Source organism: Oxyura jamaicensis, chromosome 18, assembly GCF_011077185.1.
Source record: "Oxyura jamaicensis isolate SHBP4307 breed ruddy duck chromosome 18, BPBGC_Ojam_1.0, whole genome shotgun sequence".
Taxonomy (NCBI): domain Eukaryota; kingdom Metazoa; phylum Chordata; class Aves; order Anseriformes; family Anatidae; genus Oxyura; species Oxyura jamaicensis.
The window spans coordinates 6,529,697-6,547,655 of NC_048910.1; the positions used below are offsets into that span (position 1 = coordinate 6,529,697).

At 39.2% G+C, this 17,959-nt stretch overlaps 1 protein-coding gene across 3 annotated transcripts in view; it reads left to right on the top strand.

The window, feature by feature from the left end:
- ABCC3 (ATP binding cassette subfamily C member 3) overlaps positions 1 to 17,959 on the top strand; it is a 48,376-nt gene that overhangs the window by 12,181 nt on the left and 18,236 nt on the right. For all 3 annotated transcript variants that reach the window (XR_004755201.1, XM_035342597.1, XM_035342598.1), the window contains exons 2-12: positions 1,581 to 1,757; positions 2,638 to 2,763; positions 3,630 to 3,767; positions 5,519 to 5,644; positions 6,437 to 6,498; positions 7,698 to 7,829; positions 11,943 to 12,161; positions 14,472 to 14,649; positions 14,876 to 15,037; positions 16,100 to 16,192; positions 17,521 to 17,724. Coding sequence is in view for 2 of the 3 variants with exons in the window: in XM_035342597.1 (XP_035198488.1) it covers positions 1,581 to 1,757; positions 2,638 to 2,763; positions 3,630 to 3,767; positions 5,519 to 5,644; positions 6,437 to 6,498; positions 7,698 to 7,829; positions 11,943 to 12,161; positions 14,472 to 14,649; positions 14,876 to 15,037; positions 16,100 to 16,192; positions 17,521 to 17,724 (1,617 nt within the window). In the remaining variant the exon portion in view is untranslated. The remainder of the gene's footprint in view (positions 1 to 1,580; positions 1,758 to 2,637; positions 2,764 to 3,629; positions 3,768 to 5,518; positions 5,645 to 6,436; positions 6,499 to 7,697; positions 7,830 to 11,942; positions 12,162 to 14,471; positions 14,650 to 14,875; positions 15,038 to 16,099; positions 16,193 to 17,520; positions 17,725 to 17,959) is intronic.

Sequence of the window (17,959 nt, forward strand, 5' to 3'; positions counted from 1 at the left end):
AAGACCAAAGTTTCCCCTAGGCCTGGACAAACCCATTTAGGAAAATCAAAATGTTTTTATTCCCCAGGCCCACACTGGGTGCTCATGTGCCTTGAAAGGAGCCGTTTCTCAGCTGGAGAGATAGTGACCCAGTGGCACTAAAGGGTGCAGTTCGGATGCACAGCCAAGGGATTTGTACCACCCTTCGTCGCTTCCAGAGGTCTCTGCCATCTGTCTTTCAGTGGTGCCGAAACTGAAGTACTGAGTGACAAAACTGTTAGAGTTCAGCCAAACCGTCCTGCAACCTGCCAAGGCTTTGTAGTTTCATTGTACTTAGGAGCTCCTCTTAAGTGTGTTAAGTGGTTGGATGCGGTGATGCATGGCCCTTCTGACAGATTATTGCCGAGATCCAAGGACTGTAAGCACACTGTGGCTCTTGACTTCGCCTGAAATTAGCCATTGCTTTCAGCATTTGATCTCTTTGGGATTGGTAAACAAAAGCAGGCTCAGAAATACTTCTTCAGAATTTACATTCAGATTAGTCAGCCCTTCATTTGTAAGGGGTGGGGAGAAGTGGCACAGCTTAACTGAAACATGCTTCTACTGAGCGTTCATCCCCGAAAATAATTAGGTGCAAGTAAGTGATTCTAGCGCAGAGATAAGATATCTGTGGTTCAAGTATGCCTTGGTTTTATCATGTACTTGTTACTGATACAAGAAAGTAATTTTACATTTCCTGCAAGTAAGTAATTATCTACCACATTGGAGATGACATGTCAGATGGCAAAATGCAAGTTGTGAATTTCCAGTATATTTGATTAAAAAAAGGCTCCCCTTAACTATACTGAAATTTCTATTTTAGTTTGAACTTTTATAGCTGTGTCTTTGTATGTGGTACATTCAAATCCTTAGTTAAAAATTGCATGAGATTTATGGTGTCCTAGGTCGCTGATGGAAAGCATTTCTTGCAATGTTTTCAAGAAACCCATGTTTCTACTTGCATGTAAAATGCATTCCTTTCACCTTTGTTTGGAAGGGAGAAGTAATTATTGTTAGAGGTATATGAGCAAAAACGATGAGATTTTAGTCATAAATGCATTTTTTTTCTCTAGATAGGCATACTGTTGATCTGAATCTGATTGTTTACTTCAGTGCTGGACTTTATTGCTGGATGAGTTCTGAAGTCTAGGGTTTTGCCTTGAGAGAAAGCTCTTATTTAGGACCTGCTAAGTCCAGGCTGGGAATGTCTGAGAAATGTTGTAATATCATCACCTGTAACTAAGCCTTAGCAAAGAGACAAACGATGGATTTGTATGTTACAGAATGTGTGTCCTGCTCTGAGACAGAGAAGGGCAGAAGTCTCTCTCTTTTTTTTTTTTTATTTAAGCTTTTGCTAATATTTATAACTGTACTTTTACTATATATATAACTTATAACTGCCTTTTACAATAGCAGATTAACCACAAGCTGTTGGAATAGCTTTTACTAAGGCCATTTGCTAACTCCAGCAGAATCTGGATACAACTTCCTCAAGCAGATGTTCCAGTTGGCAGTGCTTCCCCGCCTCTCTGTTAATAACTGTCTCTTTTTTTTTTCTCCAGGATTCAAATCTTTCAATACACACTGATAATCCAGACTTGACACCATGTTTCCAGAATACCATCCTAGCGTGGATTCCTAGCATTTATCTGTGGACTGCGTTACCCTTTTATCTTCTCTACCTAAAGCACTCTAAAAGGGGGTACATTGTGCTTTCCGTGTTGAGCAGGTTCAAGACGGTAAGATGTCTTTGCACTGTTCTGCAATAACATGCAGTTTTTAGTTCATGAGCGTTAGTTCAGTGTCAAAGCAAACACTGCAGGTAGGGTTTAAACAAGTTTTTTTTCTGGTTTATGGGGGAACTTGCTTATAGGAAACGACAGCGTACGTACAGATTTCTGAGGAAGCATGCCAAAGGATAGGTCATCTGTCGGGAAATCCTGCGAGCACATCTTTCTGGGTAGAGTTAGGAGTTTAGTATTTTGCAGAAAATAATTCACCCTTTTGGTGAGCCAACACCACTTAAAGCTGCAAAACAAAGACCTAAAGGTGACTGTAGTGGAAACTTCATCTCATTGTGAAAATAAGCACAGGAAAGTATTTTTTCAAGCTACTCTACCCACTTAACAGCTATGTGATTTGTCTGCATCTTGTGCCTAAGAGATGGCTGATGTCAACAGTTCCTCTGGTTTATAAATGGCTAGGTCTAAGGAAAGCAAGCAAGTCACTTCCCATAGACCATGAGAGAATCGGGTTATCCTGGAGAAAAATTCCAGGCATCTGCTTCAGAGCATGTCTGCCTTTAATCTACACACTGCCTGTGTTTCTAATTAAAACTGACTAATATGGGAGGGGAGGAAAAAAAGAAAAAACCCAACAGGTAAATACATTAATCTTTCTCCTAGTTGTGTTTGAACATCCCTTGTAAAACAGTTGAGACTGAATCCTTGGTTTGATTGCAGTGGGACACTTCCATTAGGCTAAATGCAGCTGGTTACTGTAGCAGTGTTTTGTTTTTCTGTCTTTCTGGGAATCTTTGAATCATAATGGTTTTGCTAGCCCTGTGATTGCCCTTGGAGATGAGTTTACCAAATGCTGTTTCTGTTTGACTACTTTCAGCTGTTCGGTGTCCTGCTGTGGTGCGTGTGCTGGGCAGATCTCTTCTACTCTTTCCATGAGCTCCTGCAAAGCAGAACGCCACCACCAGTCTATTTTGTGACTCCCTTGATTGTTGGCATCACTATGGTTCGTAGCTGTTTCTGTTAATTGTGACTAATAAGAAAACTGTTACTTACATGAATGAAGGAGGAAAGGGGTTCCTTTACATTTATTGTCTAACCCTGTGCTCTCTTAACTGAATGATTAGTATTTGGGTTAGTGAAACAAATTTTGCCAACTGAAAAGACCACAGTTACAGACATCTCTCTCATGCAGACTCACCTATGTAAACTGAAATCTTTATAATAGAGAGATTGTTCTGCCTCCCACCTTGCTCTCATCTGTTTCTCCAGGCTTGTGATCCAGGTGTGGAGAGAATTTGGGTATGACTTTGCTTAAATGGGGAGATACGATAGAGCTTGGCTTGTGCTTTGTTCAGTATTGTACTGGACTTTGTCTGTCTTATCTGTTGGTTGTTCCTCCATCAAACAGAAACCAAATTTGCTTTACCTAAGATAACAAAGAGGCTTGGGGCCGTTGTGTGAAAAATGAAGCTGTAAAATTTGCCCATTAAGTTTTTAATTCCCTTGGTAAGCTTAACTGATTTTTAATGCTGTTTTCTAGACAAGTCATGGTTGTCCATCTGGACAGGAGAAATGACAGGCCTTAAATTTGTTTAATATATTTATAGCTAAAGTTTAATTGCAAATGGCCCTAGGTACAATGTCTGGTTTAAAAATTGGATTATGTAGCAGAGGCTCTGAAAGTGATAAAAACAAATTATTTCATAAAGTTATTCTAGGCTTCCCTTAGACAGAGGAGTTTTATCATTGACTTCTGTAAAATTATGATGGGGCATTTTTTCAAAGCGGTCCTGCTGCCAGTGAGAGTGTGAATAAGGGGAGCAGAGTGATGGGATTGTGTTCACATGTTCCTGTACTTACTTTTCACAGCTGTTAGCTACATTGCTTATTCAATATGAAAGACTGAGAGGAGTTCAGTCCTCTGGGGTGCTCATTATCTTCTGGTTTTTGTCTGTGCTCTGCGCCGTGGGGCCTCTCCGGTCTAAGATCATGACTACAACAGCACAGGTAACATGCCATCCTTGTTAGTACTTGGAGAACAGGAAATGTAGCATTAACATCTCTGTGAAGGGAATGAATCACCAAGTTTGGAGTTAGACCTGAAGCTGGCTTTTGCCAGAAAGACAAATTTGGTTCCATTGCCTTGACTCAGACTGGTCTAACTTGAAGGGAACTGGGGTTTCTCCTGCAATGTCAAATACAGATTTTGCTTAGCCTGAGGCTATAGTGGAAACCTGATAGACATCTGAGGGCTGTACCAACACTGTGTGTGTGTGTGTACATACAGATGCACACATACACACAACACACGTGAACAGGCTCTCACTGTTTGTCTGTTTTCCTCCCCTTCCCTTTCTCTTTTCAAGCCCCCTGCCATGCTTCAATAGGAATGGGCAGTGATCGAAGATAATGAGTTTTAATAAATAATGTTCCTTCCTTTGTTGTTCCAGCAGCTTGACCATATTATACAACTCCATAGGCTTCCTTTTTGTCAGTGCCCAATGTGGTGAGGACAGCATTTTGACTCCAACTGTGGCTGTAAATAGAGACCAGAAAGTTGGAGGGAGAGAAAAGAAACCTGGGCTGTTATGATTCCCATTTGAAAGCATAGCAGGTTCTCCCACAGTAAGAAAGTTGTTTTTCACAGAAACAAATTTCACTAAGTAGGGCAAAGCAGATTGTTTCAGTGATTAGATCATCAAAGACTAGGAATGAAAGGGAGTATTTGGAAAACATTAAGGTGATTGCTTCTCCTCAGTGAAATCAGTGTTGATTCTGTTTGGTGATTTTTTTTAATACACTTTTTTTTTTTTTTAACTACTAGCAGCGTTATCCTTTTACCAAGGATCTTGCTGTGTCAGACTGTTGTAAATATTCCAGCAGAAACTGAATCAAGCCTTAAATGACAGTCTGTGTAGAGTTTTTTTCAGAAGGTAGCTGCAGTGATGGTGAGACCCTCTTGTACACTACTTAAAGTCAATTTTAAAATTGTGGTACTGGTGAATAAGTACAAATATTGGACTATCAATGATTGAATCCTTAATCAACTTAAAATTCTGCATGCAGAGCCTTAGAATGTCTGTGGTAATACCCCCCTGTTCTTGCAACTGCTGAGGACCAAATAAATATTCTTTCTCTTGCACTTAAGAACTAAAAGTTTTAAGTGAACAATGAGAGCATTCACAACTTCACTGGGTCATGAAAGAACCATGTAAGGGACATGCAATCATAGCAAGAAGTTTTAAGTCAACTGTGTACTCAAATGAGTGGGAAAGGAAGTATCTCTAGAGCAGATGGAACTGTTGTTATACAATGCAGTGCTTTTTCTTGTAGCTTCTTCTGAAAGCATTTGACACTGATTGCTTGTCAGAGAGAAGACACTAAAGAAAATGTATGTTCTCTGATCCGGGTTGACAATTTCTGTGCTTACGACATGATCTGGCAAGAACCCCTGGAGGTAATTTAAAAGGATGTCATGTAGTCCTGATTCCAGAGGGTGTCTGCATGCAGTGAAGATGCATAAGCACTTTGAAGTTGACAGAATTTAATGAAAAGCTTGGAGATAAGCATTTTCTTAGGCACTGTACAGGTATGTGCATACTTTTGTAAGATAATTCCTGCTACCAACTACTTCACAGTATTCAACTGTAGGGGAAGAAAGGCATTGCCAAAAGAAGCTGAAACAGACAGTGTGTATGTGTGTTGTGGGTGGAAATACAATAATAACAACCGCTTACTGTGTTTCTTTTTCCCTTTAGGGCCATGTAAATGCAAGGTTCAGGTTTGCCACATTTTACATCTACTTTGCTTTGATAATCATTGAGTTGATTCTTTCATGTTTTAAAGAAAAGCCTCCATTTTTTTCCCCTGTTAATACAGATCCTGTAAGTATTTTTATTTACATTATTTATACTTTGCAAATGATATTGTGTTTTGAGAGCTCCACTGAAAATACTTGTAACTGAAAAAAACTTTGGATTGTCATTAAGATTCCAGCTGTACTTGGTGATTCCCCTTAAGAAGCAATAGGTATGGAGAGTACTAGTGACACATAATGGAAAAAGGCTTCAAATCCCATTATTAATGACTGAAACCTGTGTGGTGAAAGCAACTCTCCTACTTGCTGCTTCATAAATTTCATTTATGAAAACTAAAGTGTAATTCTAATTATTCCAAGGGCGATCTTTATGAAGATGGTTTTCTACCTGCTTAACATTCATTTAGCTGAAGTCTCTAAGGGTTGACCCAATAAACTGATTTTATATGTATTGAGAATAGATATGGAAAAACATTAATAACAGAAGGTATCAGTAATGTCACAGGTTAAATTTCTTGTCCGTTTCATAAAACGGTCTCTATAATTAGATTTATGCTTGAACCAGACTGAGAGAGAAACTGAGTTCATTTCCTGAATGAACATTTCAGAAACTGTAGAATGACATTTCACTTTATGTAAGTGTGATTTAAAGGCAATATATTAAGCAATTTTTAAAGATGAAAGGAGTTCTGCATGACATGGGAAACGAAATAAATCAATTTTTATATCTTTTTAGGACATAGGTACATACACATAATATACCATATAATACAGCAAAACTGATCAAAGTAGACTATTTTCTTGCTGAAGTAATAGTAAATATCTTGATTTTTTTTTTCCCGACATAACTTTACCATAGAATCCATCTCCAGAGTTAACTTCAGGCTTTCTCTCAAGATTGACATTTTGGTGGTTTACAAGGTGAGCCTCTCTTTTCAACGTGTTGGACAGCTGACAGCCCTAAACTCTATTTATGATATGTGTTGTACAGAGTTACCAATACGGAGGTTTATGTCCCTGCAAGTAATTGATGTTGGATGCTCTTTCATTCACAGCACTGTCAGCACTTTTACTGTTTGCATGTTTACAAACCACTTTTAGAGTGCTCATACTTCCCAAACTTCTCTTCTGAAAAGTAGTGGTAGCAATTTTGACATGACTAATAGGATATGCAGTCTGGTTGTGCTTATCACATGTTGGAGTGTGACCTGAAACAAGTTTTAAGACAGTGTTGCCCTTGCAGGTAATGGTGGCAACTTTTCACCCAGCTGAGATGCATTTTGTTTCCTGTTCAGGTTCATGGGTGAATGTTTTTTTATGAGGACATTTCCTGTGCAAGAGGAAACCGGGTTATATATACAAATGATTATTACCAACTGATGATACTGCTGTAATATGGGATGATATTAAAGATCCAGACACGAGATTGGGTTTTCTTTTACTCCGTGATAAAGAAGTGGCATATCTACCAAAGAACATGTTAAGACTTGTTTTTTCCAAAATGGTTGAGAGTGTTGAGATCTTCTCTCTTCCATCCATGTAGCTTTATTGTCCTGGCAACAGCCCTGTAAAATTCATTTTAGTTAGAGTGAGATCTTTCTAAACTTCTAGAGTTCTGAATTTTCAGCTTTCCTGTAGAGATTTATGGTAACTAGATGTTTCTATCCCTTGGCAAAATTTCACTTACAGTTGTCGTTTTCATTTCTTTGGAGAGAGTAATCTGATTTTCTTTTAATTTATGTGAGCTTTACTTTTGCATTTTGTTCGCTTCTGACAGTTAATTCAGATAGACTCCGTTATTTTTACTTCTAAATCTTCAGTATTTTCATTTAACACCACAGTTTCAATCAAAGGCTTTTGGATGTTGGCTTTTGTTGTATTTTATTGAAAATCTCACTTTAGGAAAAATGTACATGTAGAAAACTATGTAGTATCCTCTCCTTAAGTGCAAGCATAGAGATGAGGAAAGGGAAATAAAGGCATAATTATCACTTTTCTTCTGTGGAGATGTATCTTCTTGCTTTTGTTAGCTGACTACTCACAGAGTTGTTGCTAGGAGTTGCTTTTTTTTTTTTCTTTTTTTACAAACTGAGTTGGACTGTTTTTTTCCATATATGCAGCATGGCAATTCTTGGTTACAAAAGACCCCTTGAAGATAAGGACTTGTGGTCACTGAATGAAGATGATACTTCAAAAAGTATTGTACAACAACTAAGTAAAGAATGGGACAAGGAAAAAGCTGAGTGTAAACAGTAAGTATATGAACAGTTCTGTGAATGGAGATTGATCTGAGTCATTTCAACACTAATGAGCTGTTCATCCCTGGAAGTGAGCCAACTAAACGTGGCACTTGCCTCTTATTCCATCTGTTCCTCATTAATATTAACAGTCAAAATTGCTTATTTTAATGTGTCTAGGCAGAGGCAAGCAAGAGCCCTCTGGGGCTTGTGTACCACCTACACACTTTTTAACTAGGTGCTTAAAATCTGCATGGGCAGGTAGTGTCATTTACCATGTGGAGAAGGGCTGAAGATGTATAAGCAGAAGGGAATGAGTTGGTTGGATTGGAGAAAATGAATAACTTCCATTATTGAGCTGGTAGACGTCTAACCCCATAATTGCATCCCTCCTTGGCATGTTAGAACACAACTTCTGGGCACCATAAAACAAAAGGAATTCTTGATTATCGCCATCATGAGGGTTTGGCCTGACATTAATTTTAGCCTGAAGGCTCTTAACAGTAAATAATTCTTCACTTCCTAGCAATACAAATATGAAACTATCCCAACATGTGAAGTGTATGGTGTGTATATACAGGGAGGGGAATAGCCCACTTTAAGAGTTGAGACTCGGCTCCTGTTGCCTCAAAAGTTATCAGCGAAATTCCTGTGATCTTTGATGGAAATGGAAATATGCAAATTACTTGCATATAGTTGCATCCATGCTGGAGAGGATATCCTTTTTATTGCATGTTCTGTCCCAGTCTAATCTTAAGAAGTTACCTATTGTGTAACTGTATTTCCTTCTCTGTTCCTAATTCCTTGGTTAGTGTCCAAAATGACTACAAACAAATAGATGTGCTAACAGTGTGTTTCAAATGAAAAATGTCAATAAGGAGGATGCCTGGCCTTCCATTTCCTTTCATTGTGGAGATTTCTTCTCCATATGGAAGCTTTCCTCTGTTATTTTCTGTGCATATCCTTGCCAAATTGGAAAGACCCTTTTATGTGATAATATTAGGAAAGTCATAAGCTTCTTGGCAAGGCTAAATATGATGTGGAGAGTTCCAGTTCACAGCTAAAATTTGAAACGTTTCCAGCACTAACACCAGCAGCTTGTCCACTAGTGCTCTGTGCGTGTTGTGGTTTTACTTTTTTGTTGGTGGGTTGGTTGGTTTGATTTTTTGTTTACTTAATGTCTCTACTTTTACGGTGTGGAATAACGTGCATTGTCTGGGTTCTGGTCTCTTGCTGCACTGACATGAATCTTAATCCCCCAGGCTTTCATATAATAAGAGCACAGCCATTTTACAGAAATGCCTGGGGTCCAGGAAAACTTTTGCTGGGAAACCAGAAACTGTGTCTGGGGTTTTGTCATGGGGTTCATTGCATTTTGGAAATTATTCATACAAACTGGGGCCACTTGGCAATGAATTCAGCCATAAATTCTGGCTTATATTAAGCTCAGGTAAAATTCTGTGGTGACTACGTTAATGATTCTGAGGTGGGGAAAAGAGCAAAGACAAAGCAAATCACTGTACTCTGGATTGCTATTTCAAGTAACTCTGAAAGCTGGGTGGCTCTGTTTATACTTCATTTATAAGTAGGTATTCTTAATTACTTCATGTCAAATAACATCATTGATAGTTGCTTGGAAGCCATTGGAAAGGCTTTTCTTTTTTTTAAACTCTGCTGATTAGATCTGCTCTGGGTAAGGTTTTATGATATTAAAATGATGTTTCAGTTCCACATGTGTAGAAAGTGTCACGGAAAATATTTGCACTGTACGTGGTAATGACTTCTTTCTAAAAAAAAATAACCAGTTGCAATTCTGGCGTAGCTAAAGCTTCAGACTTACTTCATTGTAATGATTATCGTGTTCCTATCTTACCTAAACCTACAAAACTCCTTTTGCATATTGCTTCACAGCTCTCTTTTAAAGCACCCTTGTGAATTACTGTTAAATAATTGCTAATAATTGATTCTCTACTGAGTTACAGAATAGATCAGTTTGGATTTAAGTCAGATCAGTGTGGATTCAAATCATTATTATAGATAATAACAATAACAATAAAGCATTCTAGCAGTCTTTTTCCTTTGCTTTTGCTCATTTGACTGTATGGCTGAAGTCTGTACTTGCTTACTTTACTGGTAAGTGCATTGCTGCTTCTGAGAAATCTAGAGCTGTGCTGGAAGGATGAGAGCACACTGGAACCTATTTTGCCTCATTTTTAGTTAGCTTCTGATTTTAGAGGCTTTGCTTATGTAGATGAATTGAAGATACAGGACCTTGTCATTACCACTGGGAAAGCTATGTGTTTCCCATGAGATAATCAGCATATATTATCTGCCCAGCTGTAAATAATGGAAGCCAAGCACATGCTTTTTGCTTGGAGAAAAAACTGGGTGTGACGAGTCCCACACACTGCTGAAATCCTGGCCTCACCTAGCTACCCGTAGTAAACACTAGATGTGTTTTTTCTCCCTTTGGGATTTTTGCTGCAAGAGAACCATTTCATTGCTGTTAGTTCACTGTAATAAACATTTTTAATAGCACAAAGCCACAGGCAAGTAGTCCTGTTTCTCCTTCAATGAGTTGTAACAGCCTGGTTGTCAGAAAATAAAGCTTTGCTCATAAACTCTCCAGGTTTGATCTGGAAGAACAAAGACGACGCTGTTTGTTCTTGTCTGAAACAAAACAAAGCAATAAAAAAAAATTGTCTGGTTTAGGTTCCCCTACCCCACCCTCAAACTTTACTGCAAAGAAATGGGGATTTGCACATGCCTTCATTTGAAAGGATGTGAACAAGTTTCTACCTGTGGGCTGTTAGCCACAGTGATCATTCTGAACGCTCGTAGGCTGTTGGAATTACCAGCCTCCGTAGCCAGCCAGCTCCAAAAAAAATCTGCATGCTCTTATTGAAGAATCATAAATCCCACCCCACTTGGTAGTACTTCCAAGTTATTTTTCAAATGCCTTTTTTTATAAGTCTTGACTGTTCCTAGGGTCTCTTTTCCATCTGTCCCTTCTTATAAGACTTACGTGTCCCTGACTCTCATTTCCTTTTCTCTGCTCCACCTGGATTTGGGATTTAAACTTCCTGGCTGACATTCATGGAATTATTCTGTAGGTCCGTAGCCCTCAAGACTAAACAGCAATTTGGGACATGTTGATAGAAAAGCTGCCAGGCTGCTCTTTGAGGGAAATTCACGGAGAAAGTAAGTTTTCAGAGCACCCAATCTTTATTGATAGGCAACAGAAGTCAGGCACCTAAACCCAAGAGGTTCCACTGTAAAACTTGCCAAGAGCCCTGGAGAGCAGCACAAACTTTTTGGGTTAATTTTTCCTTGGTCATTCTCAAAGATCTTTGCAGGAGATCTTGCTTTCATTGGCTTATTTTGCATTCAGAGAGAGTTAACAGGGTTTAACTGCTTGATTTGTCATTTGAGTAAACTTTAGGCTGCTAAATCCAGAGTTTCTCTTCTGGAAGGAACTTGGTCATCTATGTCCCAGATCTCAGAGATAGCTCAGCTTTGGAGGTTTTTGTTTTGTACTATGGTTTGTACTCTGTTGAAAAAGTCCCGGGAATGCAAATCTCTGAAGCGGGCCGTGCCTGCTTCCTCTCTTAGTTTGGCATGTGGTTCAGTGCCTGTCTCCAGAGGGACTCAGACTTCTCAGAAAGCAGCTGTGCTACCAGATAAAGGTAAAGGTTTAGTGCAACTAGTGATAAAGAATAGTCTCACAAGGACTAGGTGAGGGACTATTCATGGCATGTAAATACCAACTGTTAGAGGATCCTTTTAGAAGAAGCTGGAGATTCAAGGTCAATTTAGTTGTCTGCCAGAGGAAGTCAGCTGTTCATCTCCTACTCCTTTGGGCCTCATTCTCATCCCCAGGCGAATGGCTTTCGGGCTTGTAGGGTACACCTCATCCTGTTGAGGGATGTTATGCAGAAAAATAAAGGAAATCAAGACTCATCACACAAGACTGGCCTATCCCTGAATGTGTCCAGATCTTGCCAGAAGTCCTGCTACAGCAGAGCAAAGAAAGGAGCTAGGTTTTTGGATGTCACTGCAGTACTGTACGCATAGGGCAATGATGTTCTCATCATCAGTTGTCTCTAATCAGTTGGTTTGTTCCCCTAGGAAAGAAGATGTGACATATAGGAAGAAATCTAACCACGTGCTGAATCATGTTGGTGATGGTCCAGAGGAGGCAGAAGTTCTGATTAGAGACAAGAAGCACAACAGAAAGCCTTCCTTTCTCAAAGCTTTGTTGAGGACCTTTGGACCATACTTCTTAATTGGCTCATTCTTCAAGCTGATACAAGACCTACTTTCTTTTGTCAACCCTCAGCTCTTAAGGTTGGTTTACTGTGTGAGTAGTTTCTATGTGCAATTTCTGTGGAGGCTGGGCTTTGGAAAACAGTATTTATTTTTGAAATGCATAACTAGTTTCCCTCACAGTGCTGCATGTGTAAGTTTCCCCACCTTCCCCCTGAAATGCCCTGAGACAGGAGTTCTTTATTGTGGACTAAGCTGCAAATTGGACAAGCTTCTTTGAAATGAAAGATTCATAAATCACCCGTCACCAATAGACAGCTTTGGATTACAAATTAACTGTTGTGCTGTGCAACAGTCCAAAGTAATTTCTTCCCAGTTCTAAAAGATTATTTGTGAAATCAACGCAGAGCACTTCTTGCTGGATCCAGTAGTCTCTGTATATCTGATACCCATATGGGCTGTTGGTGGTGGCAGCTGTAGTGTGACAATACAAATAAAGTGTGATGCTCAAGTACGTGGTGCTTTGGCAGTGCTGCTATCATCTGGGATAGATTTTGGAGACTTCAGATGAGTTTGTGCATTCTTAGTAGTACGTAGTGATGAGAATGTGCAGTAAATTTCCAAGTAACAGAAAATAATGGTTTAAAAAAAAGAGGAACAAAAAAGCAAGAGCTTGAGAAAACTGGTATGTCTTCAAATTCTCCCTGTATGAGGAACATCTGTACTTTTTCCGTCCTCAAGGACCCTGGTAGCTCAGATCCCTAGGCCATCTGCCTAGTCCTCACATTTTTCTCTCTGTTAGTATTATTCCTGAGGTGAGAATATTGCCAGATAATCATTAACTAAGAAGGACATAATGTTGGGAATACCAGCATTTAAGAAAATGGCAGTTGCTTTCTATCAAACCACTGCTTCTTCTTTCCAAACCTATGGAAAGGCACATGGTCCTGTTAATGCATGAAGGGTTTGGATGGGGACCATAGGTGAATGTGGGGAAGGGGAAGAAGGGATGGCTCTATTTCTATATGAGTGTCTTAAAATAATGTGGAGCTGTGTTCAGAGACCGTGTTGTTCTGTGGGTGGTTTGTGACATACCCAGAAACTTGCTGAAAAGAGGGTCCAGCCCAATATGGTGACATTAATAGCTTGCAGTCTGTCTTCTTCCAGCGTCCCTAGTGAAGAGGAGGCAGCTGGCTTCCTTCTGGGAACACATTAAGTATAGTCTATTCTGGGAATTTCTCAAAATTGCATAAAATCCTGGATATGTTGTCAGTGATATCTCAAGGCATATGATGGGGAATTTCTGCTCAAGTCTAAACTTCTGCAATCTTGGAAAATGCAATTCTAGTGGCAAAAGAAAATTAAAAAGCCATGGCTGTCTGGCAAGTTACACATAAAATAGTTTTCTGTTTCTAAAAAGATAGCTGAATCTTGAGGAAGTGCTTTTTGTTTCTGAAGCTGTCCACTTAAGGCATGAATGAACACTTTTGTGCAAAAGGAAGATCTCAGATCTGAAGCTGTAGCAACCTCATGCTTCTAAAGCAAGGCTTTGGGCTTCCCTAATAGTTTCCAACTGTTACTTCCCCCCTGCTGGTTATTTGAATCAGGGATCCAAATCTGTTCTTCTCTTATTTTGAAAATTCAATTCCCTGGTCAGTAGTCTGGGGTCAGAAATGTGATTTTTGAGAATGCTGGACATTGCAATACTTTGGTCTGCTTGTTTGTTATATGATAGCTGCCCAGGTCTTGCAGGGAGAGCAGCTGTCTACATTAAGAAATGGTTATTAATGAAAGATAATACAACCAGTTTAGTGGTTCTACAGTTTTACCAAAAAAAAAAGTTGAGTAACAAACTTTCTGTGCATCCATCCTGAAGGATGTCTTTTAATCTAACTTTTTTTTTTTTTTTTTTTTTTTTTTTGTGGGAAAACACCCCGGGCAGAGGTGCTCAGGCTGCTGGAAGAGTATTTGGGTAGGAGGGTAGGAAGCTGGTTTTGCCTGCTTTACTGCAATGTCCTACCATGTTGTATCGTTCACCTCTTGCCCTGTGGGGCTGCTTGGCAAAGCCCAGACACTGAGCCGTGTGTTTAAACACCAGATCGCAGGGGAAATCTAGACTTTCTCATCATATTTCATTTTCTCCAGGCTCATTTACAAATGGGCTTTCTCACTGGCAAAGCTCAGGTTTTGCTGTTGTATCTTTGCAATGTTGTTTGGCTGAAGTCATAACTCAGCTTGCATCCTGGAGAGCTGTTTACTTTTTGTGGCTAGAGAGAGGATGTGGCAGGATGCCATAGCTGAGGGAAGCTGTGTTATGTCCCATTAAACTTGCTGTATGTTTTCATTTATTTTTTTTTTTCCCTTTTCCTTCCCTAATGTTCTGAAAAACAGTGTATTAATCAGCTTCATTAAGAACAAAGATGCCCCAGCCTGGTGGGGATTTTTGATTGCAGCTTTGATGTTTACCTGTGCTGTGCTGCAGACTCTCATACTTCACCAGCATTTCCAGTACTGCTTTGTTACTGGGATGAGGCTGAGAACTGGGATCACTGGAGTAATATACAGAAAGGTAAGTCTGGGAGCATTTCGGGGGCCAAAACACCAACACAAGCAAACCATGTCATGAAGTATTTTTCTTTGGAGATTAAGAATTAATGTATGTGAGAATCATTTTATTCTTGTTGGTGAATCACATTCATGGGGAGTATTGTGTTTTCTTAGTACTCGAGGATTTCTTTTCCATGTTTCTTCATATGTATCGATTGTGAATCCAAAGAATCTCTCTTATTGCTCAGTCCTTAGTCATCACAAACTCAGCAAAGCGCTCATCTACTGTTGGAGAAATTGTCAACTTGATGTCAGTGGATGCCCAACGCTTCATGGATCTGATGACTTTCCTGAATATGTTATGGTCTGCACCACTCCAGATATTTCTAGCTTTGTATTTCCTCTGGCAGGTACAGACATTGTCACATTTCTTCAGAATTTTTCTAAATGATGTACAAGCATTATATTTTTTTGATCCTTTGACCCACCACTACTTTTTTATAAGCTTATTGTTCTGCCTTGTTTTGGTAAAATATCTTACACTGGTGTGCAAGATCGATTAGTTTTGTAGTTGTTTTGCTCAGCTGACAGGCGAGATAACACGTTTGAAACCAAAGATATCCTTTATATTTCCTTTGTCCCTAGGATGCTTCGATAGGTGCAGTTTTGGACTCATCACTGTATTCCCAGTAGTAGATACAAATGAGAGCTCAAGGGAAGTGCTTTAAAAAAAAAAAGATCATACAATCATATTTTACCATAACAAGAAGTTTTGTGTGAGTCAGCATGAAACAAATCTCACCTAGTATAAACATTTTTTCCATTGCTTCAGTGAAGTTTCTTGTTTATTCCATGTTCGGTTAGAGCACTGGCTTTCATCTTTAAAGTGTTTCCTTGCAGTTAATCTGTGTAAAGCAGTGGCACTAATGTAACTATACTGATTTATTCTCAAGAGAATAAAAAGCTGCAGTAGGTTTATGAGTTACTGCTCTGCTGGTAAGCAGAGCTCTGCTGGTTAGCAGTTTGTGTGTGCTCTTATCCATACTGAGGGCGCTGGGTTAATTCGGTAATTACAGTTCCCTAGGTCAGAGAGAAGTCAGTGGAAAAATCCCTTCTCTGTAGCTTATTTGTTCCTTTCTAGATTTGCTCAATAGCTCTGTATCTGCGTTAGTTCAGACTTCTTTCCCTCTCCCACTGGGAACCACTTAAGAGGCAAATCACAAAGCACTCTGCTGTCACCAGTACTGGTGTAATGGTAACTCAGGATGGATGTTGTCTTATTCTCCTGTCTCCTCATTGTTATTGTGTGGAATCAGAATGCTTCACCAGGAGGAGTTTAGCTGTCTGTGCAGAATGCTCACCACTGAGGCAAGACATAGCAGTTTCTGTAACCTGCTGTTGTTTTAATGCTCGCCGTAGGGCATAGTAGCACTTGGGTACAACAACAACTTACCTTTTTTCTTTCAATCAAGGCTTTAGGGCCTTCTGTGCTGGCAGGAGTTGCTGTGATGGTTTTACTTATCCCATTCAACTCTGCAATAGCAATGAAAACCAGAGCATTCCAGGTAAGGTACCAGCAGAGAAGGTGGCATTATCTGAATTTCTAACTGTGCTATGAGAAGTGAAGGCATCAGCAGCGTCTTGGCCATTTCTGAGATGCCATTTGCACCAATTTACTTAAAAGTAAGATTGTACTGGTAAGTTTAATATCAGTATCCTCTCAGGTAGTAGTTTTTCCATAGTGAATCGAATGCTATTTAAAGGTGTGGCATTGAGTCAGTGACTCATGCTGCTGGAACAGCTTCTGGGGTTAGCAAGAAGTTTTTGTCTCCATATCCCCTTCATCTGGCAGCTTCTGCTAGGAATGTCTAGGGAAAGGGCAAATGTAATTCTTTGAGCTATGAATGACTTTTTAGAGATGGAAAACGAAACGTGGCAACTTGTTTCTCATATTAATGGCCAGTGTTGACTTTCATTGCTACTGAGCTGGGGCTAAATTTGAATTATTATCTTGAGGTAAAAATATCTTTTATTCCTTTTTTCTTTCTCCTACGTTTAGTCTCTAGTCAAGAAAGGTTGAAAAAACAATATAATAGTGCCCTCTGGCTTTGTGCTACAAAACTCTCATAACTAGTTTGTGCTGTGTAGTGTATCAGTGACTGGCTAAAAGGCTTAAAAGAGAAAGCAAGCTACTGATGTAAAAAGGGTAAGAGTTGGAAAACAAGTATAAACGATAATATTTAAACACAACCTTAGTAACAGAGTGGCATTATTACATGCCTTAAAGAGACACCTAGACTTTCATTAAATGTCTTTGATGCTAACATGTTAATAGTAGCATTCCTTTTTTCCCTTGCCCACAATAAGGTGCTTGGAGATGCATAACTAGGTGTGTGTGAACACAATTTTTCATTTTGTCTATACTGCTGAGCAGGGATTTGATTTTTGTGAAGTAGCTGAATGAAGCACTGTGTTCTAGTGTATAGAAGAAAAATAAACTAGGAGTAACCACAAATTTCACGGGATCCCATGAGAAATAAAAACATGAATATCAGGAGAAAAAATCTGAAGAAATCAAAGGAAGTAGGGTAGTATTTTTATGAAACACCTGAATCTTTCTTAAGGGTTGTTTTGAAAGTGTAACTCCTAACACTGAAGATGGGTAGAAAGCTTTCATACTCATCTTTTCAACAATTTTCTTGGATTCCTGGTTTCTTCAGAAGTATAGACTTACACAGTGAGTTTACTGATAATGGTCTGGCTTTCCTTAATCTCCTTTTGCATCCTCTTTAGAAATAGCCCAAGGACCATCACAGCTATGAGGCAACATGTTTAAAGCTCTCATCTAGTCATTCCTGTGACACACTGTCTCCTGTGTTTACCAATAACCTAGGTGGAACAAATGCGGTATAAAGATTCCCGCATTAAATTAATGAATGAGATTCTGGGTGGCATAAAGGTGCTGAAGCTGTACGCTTGGGAACCATCATTTTCTGAAAAAGTGTTGGAGATACGAAGGAATGAGCTGCGAGTTCTGAAAAAATCTGCATATCTCAATTCTTTGTCCACCTTTGCATGGATCAGCGCACCATTCCTGGTAAGTTGAATTTGCATGATTTTTTTTTGTAGTTGTACAGACATATCATTGAAGGATGTGTGAAGTTCATAAATAAGCTCACTACTTGCCAACTGTAAGTTGGAACAATATATAAATACCTTTAAAAAAAAAAAAAGTTATTCATGTGCTTTGAAGCAAGGTTTCTATTTATCTAGAGCCCATTTGTTAATCAGTATCAAAGTATTTATTGGTGAAGCCTGCCAGTGGAAGCTGA